General features: G+C 33.0%; 1 protein-coding gene across 1 annotated transcript in view; it reads right to left on the bottom strand.

Annotated features, from left to right (window-relative positions):
• Positions 1 to 5423, bottom strand: part of LOC106678722 (zinc finger CCHC domain-containing protein 24) — a 53765-nt gene extending 48342 nt beyond the window's left edge. Inside the window, exon 1 of the mRNA XM_014417424.2 lies at positions 5300 to 5423. Coding sequence (XP_014272910.2) covers positions 5300 to 5422 — 123 coding nt within the window. The 5' untranslated portion in view covers position 5423. The remainder of the gene's footprint in view (positions 1 to 5299) is intronic.
• Positions 5424 to 6261: the final 838 nt, after the last annotated feature.

Here is a 6261-nt window from a genome sequence, read left to right as displayed (position 1 = left end):
GAGTCCTAAACTTTATAAAATAAAAATTACTTAAATTTAATGGTAAGTTGTGCTTGTCGGTTTTTAAATTGACGGAAGAAGGTTCTAATTGGATCTAGAGACTTTCATAGATGAATCTTTTGTCATGGTTATGAACTGTAGCAAGTATAGACGTTTTTTCGAAATGGAAGGAATGATTTAAAGAAAGAGAATGTTCCGAAAGTTTTGAGACAGAATGATTATGCCAGGAAACAGAATATTTATGTTGTTTGAAATGGTCTTTTAATAGGTTTTTGTTTCGCCGATGTAAGCAGAATTACAATTAGGGATGGAGCAAGGGATGCGGTGTACGATATGTGATCGGTGTAGAAGAGGAATAGGGTATTTTAGTTTTGAGTGAATATTAGATAGTGTGTTGTGAGATCTAAAAGCAATACGAAGGTTAGGTATAGCATAACGTAAGAATTTTGGAATGTTATTGGAAAGAGAGGGGGTGTATGGCAGTGATCTGTATAAGGGGGTAGAAAGGGGTAGTGAAGAATTAGGTGAAGTGGTGAGACGATTTTTGTAGTTGTTTATAAGTTTATGAATGATATGGAGAGGGAAGTTATTATAGTACAAGAGCCCAAGAGGAGAAAAAAGGTCAATTTTTTATTACTTTAATGAAAACTATGTATAATTAATAGTCAAAATTGATGAGTCTGCCAAGTATAGGCTGGGGAAATAAAAAGTGGCAGCTGTTTCAAAACGATAAAAAAAATTAATTTTTTATTCGGAGGTCTATATGTTAAAAAGTAGGGACAACACAAGAAAACCTAAGAGAACGTCATTTAAAGAAGAGTAAATTCGCTAAAATATGAGCTATTTACGTCCAATAGTTCTCGAGATATAGCTTTTTAAAAAGCAAAATTTCATAAAAATGTTGTATGGGACAGACTGAAAGGTCAGTAGTTAGTGAATTTATTTTAAAAAATTTATATCTCAAAAACCATTTGACGTACAGATGTCTATTAGCACTCAAATTAAAGCTAGTTTTATGAGCTATAAAGTAGATTATAATATTTATCTTCGTAGGAGCAATAGTTTACATGAAATTTGCTAAAATAAATTGATTTATAGTTGTTCCGATAGTAAATTTAATTTATGAAAAACTTCATTTCAGAAGCTAATAGACACCTTTACGTCACATAGTTCCGGAGATATAGATTTCTCAAAATAAATTAACTAACTACTAATCTTTCAGTAGATTTTTAAGAAAGTTTGTTTTTTAAAAATCTATATCTCGAGAACTATAGGACGTAAATAGCTCTTTTAGGGCTAATATTTCAGCAAATTTACTCTTCTTTAAATAATGTTCTCTTAGAATTTCTAGTGTTGTTGGTAGTTTTTGAGATATAGAGCTCCGAATGAAAAATTAATTTTTTAAGGTTTTGAAATAGCCACCATTTTTTAATCCTACCTATACTTGACAGACTCATCAATTTTGACTAGTAATTATTCCTAGTTTTCATTAAAGTAAGCAAAAATTGGTGTGAGATAACTGCCTTTTTTCTTCCCTGCTCTTGTACTATTAGCTAAGAGTATTTGTTTAATGCGGTGTGTGTTTTTTCATGGAAATGGGAACTAGAAAGGGAAAGGCCACGGTGAATAAAGTTTTTTTTAATAAGGTTTTCTACTTACCTGTCAGTTATTTCATTTACTTGGTCAATAAATGTTTTTGTATTTCGGTTTATTACAAAAAAAATGTATTTTATGTCAGATAATATTTAAATTAATTGTTTCTTAAATTTACAATGGGATATTGGTAATATCTTATCGAATAGTAATCATAGTAATAATTACATCTGCATTATGATATTTATTAGTACAATTACATAAAGTTGCAATGCCTGGAGGACAGCTGAGGTTTAATAGCTGACTTTTAATTGTTTTCAAATCACGAATAACAGATTACATAAAATCAACTTTTAATTATTCTGTTTAACAATCACTCAAGAAATAAAAACCGTTATTAAAAATAAATGGAATGAAACCAACCACAAAATGAAATTAAAATAACATAAAATTTCCCTGCTACCAGCGATATAAGTATCAATAGAACGATGGGATCGTAAAACATTTTATGTTTCGTTGATCGTGGTTAACTATTAATAGTTAAGATTCCATATTTATAGAAATTGTTGCGTAAAAAATAATAGGATTAAATTGACATTTTAGTTGTATGAATTGACTGCATCTGGACGAATGACTAACCTGGAATCCTCACACAAGACTGAAAAAATAGGAAACTGCACGTCGATTTCGAATATTACAGCATTTACTATATAAACGGTCTAAACTTCTAATTCATTACAAAAGACGGATTTAAATGACAATTATAAGGCCTATCTGGAGATACGGAGTTGATAGTACAAGAGCCGGGATTGTTATCTCACCCCAATTTTTTATTACTTCAATAAAAAATTTGTATAATTACCAGTCAAAATTGATGAGTCTACCAAGTATAGGTTAAAAAATGGCGGCCGTTTCAAAACTTTAAAAATAATTAATTTTTCATTCGGAGCTCTATATCTTAAAAATCTTTCCAACAACAATAGAAAATCTAATAGAACATTATTTAAAGAAGAGTAAATTTGCTAAACCATAAGCCCTAATAGAGCTATTTACGTCCAATAGTTCTCGAGATATAGCTTTTTAAAAAGCAAAATTTCTTTAAATCTACTGAAAGATTAGTAGTTAGTTTATTTTGAGAAACCTATATCTCAGGAACTATGTGACGTACAGATGTCTATTAGCACTCAAATTAAAGCTAGTTTAATGAACTATACAGAAGTTTATGACCTTTACCTTCGTAGGAATAGTAGTTTTCATTATATTTGCTAAAATAAGATAGAGGCAAAATCTATAATTCTTTGCGGAATATTGAGTGCGATGAAAGGTTAATTGGATGCTGTTCATTGATTTTCGGGCTGCCTACGATACAATTGTAAGGAGTGAATTCATCACCAAGTTTACCCTTTACAAAACGTTGATAAGGCCAATCGTCGCATACGGTGGAGGAAAGTGGACCCTAATGAATAAAAACATTAACCTGCTAGACAGGTTTGAAAGGGTAATTCTGAGGAGGATCTCAGGGCCCGTATGCGAGAATGGTAATCGGCGTAGGAAAAATGGTGAACTGTTTGGGCTCTTTAAAGAATGTAGCATCCTCGTCCATCAGGATACATAGGCTAAATGTGATGATGATGAGCAAGGAAACAGTAGCTCATAAGTTGTACATTTACGTTCCGCATGGTGTGCGGCGATGTGACAGAGGGATGCTGTATATGGGTACATGGATATGGGGCAGTATCTGCGACGACTGAAGATCCCAGTTACCCTTACAGAAGATAGGGAAAGATGGTTGGCGGCTGTTGAGCAGGCCAAGGGCAGCTTCATGCGCTTGTTGTGCCAATAAAAGAAGAAGAAGAAAGGTTACTTCTAAGGGATAGATGTCTGATTATTTTTCATGATCTAATTTCCCAACAATATCTGAGATTGATAAGGACCTGCAGTTGACATCACAAGATTTTAAACAACCAACTTTATTTTATCAAGGCTCTTGGAGTAGTACCCAGCAACCACCAAACAACTTCCCATCTTGTCACAACTTGCTGAGGAGGTAGGTTCAGTTCAGAGTAATTTTCATAGATAATTTGCAGTCAGTTTGAGGTTCTTCTTACCAAATGAAATCTGTTGAGGCCGAACAGCTTCGCACATACATAAGACTTTTAGGATGAAATTCTTCACTGTTTTAATCATTTTGGGAATGCCGTTTGAAAAAAAAGCAATAACTCTTATCATAATTTCCCATTTGGACCAAGAAGAGGAGTCGGTACGAATCCGCGCCATGGTTGCATTTTTTAAACACTTTCAAAAATTTAGAAGAATTGGCTTTGAATGGGATCTGGGAGGAATGAACTAACCATGATATGAGCAATTATCGGACTTCAATTTCAGTTGTTTGTTTTACTCTGACTTAACTCGTTTAGAAAAAAGTGAATTCACGGCCCTGTAAATCATGTTTTAAAACCCTATAAATTTTTTCTGGGTCATTGATTGAAACTATATTAGAAAATTAATTGCAGGAAGGTGGTCAAGAAAAGTATAATAGCGGAATAACTATTTACTAGTCTTGGTTAAAATTGATCCTAAATGTGGCAAAACATAAAAATTGAGTTAGTATACATGGATATATCTATATTAGTAAAAAATATCCTTTATATAGGAATATCCTAGTCCTAGTCATTAGTGTATGGAAAAACCGTAGGTTACACCGACCTACATTTTAGTTTATGCCTCTCTACTCTGTAGTCGCTAGCTGTATATATAAGGCATCTATGTAGTATTAAAAAAAGTTTATTAGACATAATAATAGCGGAGAATTATAATGAAAAGTCTAAGAATAATTAATTCAGCTAGAATCAATTTTATACGTTAATTCGGAATATATTTCAGGTAACTGGTAAAAATCTACTGTATGATTAACATATCTTTAGGAAAGACTTTAAACGACTTCTTTGCCAAAGTTGCTCTGATGAAGCCTGAAATTCAGAAAGGAACGTCGGCACCAATAAATAGGTTTTGTTGATTTGTGTTTGTTAGCTGACCGCACCATCCCGACCATCATCTCCTCATATCAATCTACCGACAACTACTCATTATAACACATCTTTATGTCATACTCTTAAAGATCTCAATGAAAGCTGCCCACTGATTGCAATATAGTAGTTTTTTTAAGTTAGTGTATCTGTCTGTGTCTTCAGAATCATTTTGGTCGGAATTATGTCCATCCAAACCTGAGTTTCAATTTTTCTTTAAGTATATATCATTGCTTTAAACTGTTCTTGTCAACAAACGAATCGATATTTTCTGTTCATATTTTAATATCACACCATATAGACCAATGCACCATCAACTCAAAAATCGAATTGTTTTATAGTGTGCTCTAAGCCAATTTACATCAAAAATATTCATGTATATTATTATTAGTTTTTTTTTTTTTGTGCATAGGATCCAAATAAACAGCAAAGAAAATTTTGAGTTGTTAGTGTTTTGTGATAGTTGATTGTTAGTGTTTTGGTCTCAATGTGCGATAGGCTAATGCAATATTCAGTTCAATAATAATATTTGAATATTACATTCTCTTCTTAAGACCTTTCCATATCCCCGTGTTCCCGATGTCCGGCCAGAGTTAGAGAAGAAACCCAGAAGAACGGTTCAAAAGAGAGCTTCGACTAACTTATTACAAGAAGTAGAAGATAACCCCCGCTGTACTCACCGTGCTGTACTCGGAAGGCTGGTACAGGACGATCGGTCCCGACAACTCGTGGAACCGCGCCGGCATCCTACGACAGACTGCCATGTTGGGCACACGCCAGCCATCCCACTCCTTGCTCATCATCGGCCATTGTAATGTATTTTTGTATCTCGATCAATTTGTGAACTTACTTCCGACTGTCTGTTCCGTATTTTTGGAAGGCTGGATCACGGATCGTTTGCCCGGAGCCGTCTGATCTGACTGCCAAGTCCTGGTGGTCACTACAGTACGTACATTTGTTTAGAAGCTTTCAGTGCTTGCTTTTGATATCCTGACAAGCATCTTGGCATCATTTCGCAATCCTAGTATCATTTTCCGATTAGATTACAAGAATTCATATTGAAAATCATTATATTAACAATTAATTCAAAAAAATTACTAATACCCAATGTGAATTTCAAACAGAAGCTCTGACGAAAATATACCATAAGATAATCAAAAAATTGCATGTTCTGTAACTAACAATAAAGTTTTTTCAAAACTCTTGATGATATATTGAGTGGGGCACCCATTATGTGATTGCTCCTGGCATCAGATTTTTTGTGCTGGTACAGTTGATAAGGTTTTCTTTCAAAGTGCTCCACAGGAGTTTGTACTTGATTCTAGAATTTTATTCCAATTCAGAAAAAAAGGTAATCTAAAAATTCATGGGAATCAGAAATTTAGTTTAAACTATCATAATTTCTAGTTCAAAGTTGTGGAAAATAAATGGATTTAAAATCTAAGTAACTATAAAAGTGATAATTAATTAATTAAAATATATTTAAAGAAATATAACATCAAGGTTAGTGTATTTTGACAGCAAAATGATTATTGGCATAGTAGCTGAATGATATTAAATAGAATATATGTATATATAGTTGACCGTAAAAATTGATATATAAGAAGATGGTCAGGGTTGCGGTCAAAAGTGAAACAAAAAT

The sequence above is a fragment of the Halyomorpha halys genome, unplaced genomic scaffold (genome assembly GCF_000696795.3).
Source record: "Halyomorpha halys isolate HHAL.00 unplaced genomic scaffold, Hhal_1.1 Scaffold157.1, whole genome shotgun sequence".
NCBI classification, from domain to species: domain Eukaryota; kingdom Metazoa; phylum Arthropoda; class Insecta; order Hemiptera; family Pentatomidae; genus Halyomorpha; species Halyomorpha halys.
The sequence above is the reverse complement of the archived record's forward strand: the minus strand, read 5'-3'. Positions and strand labels throughout refer to the sequence as shown.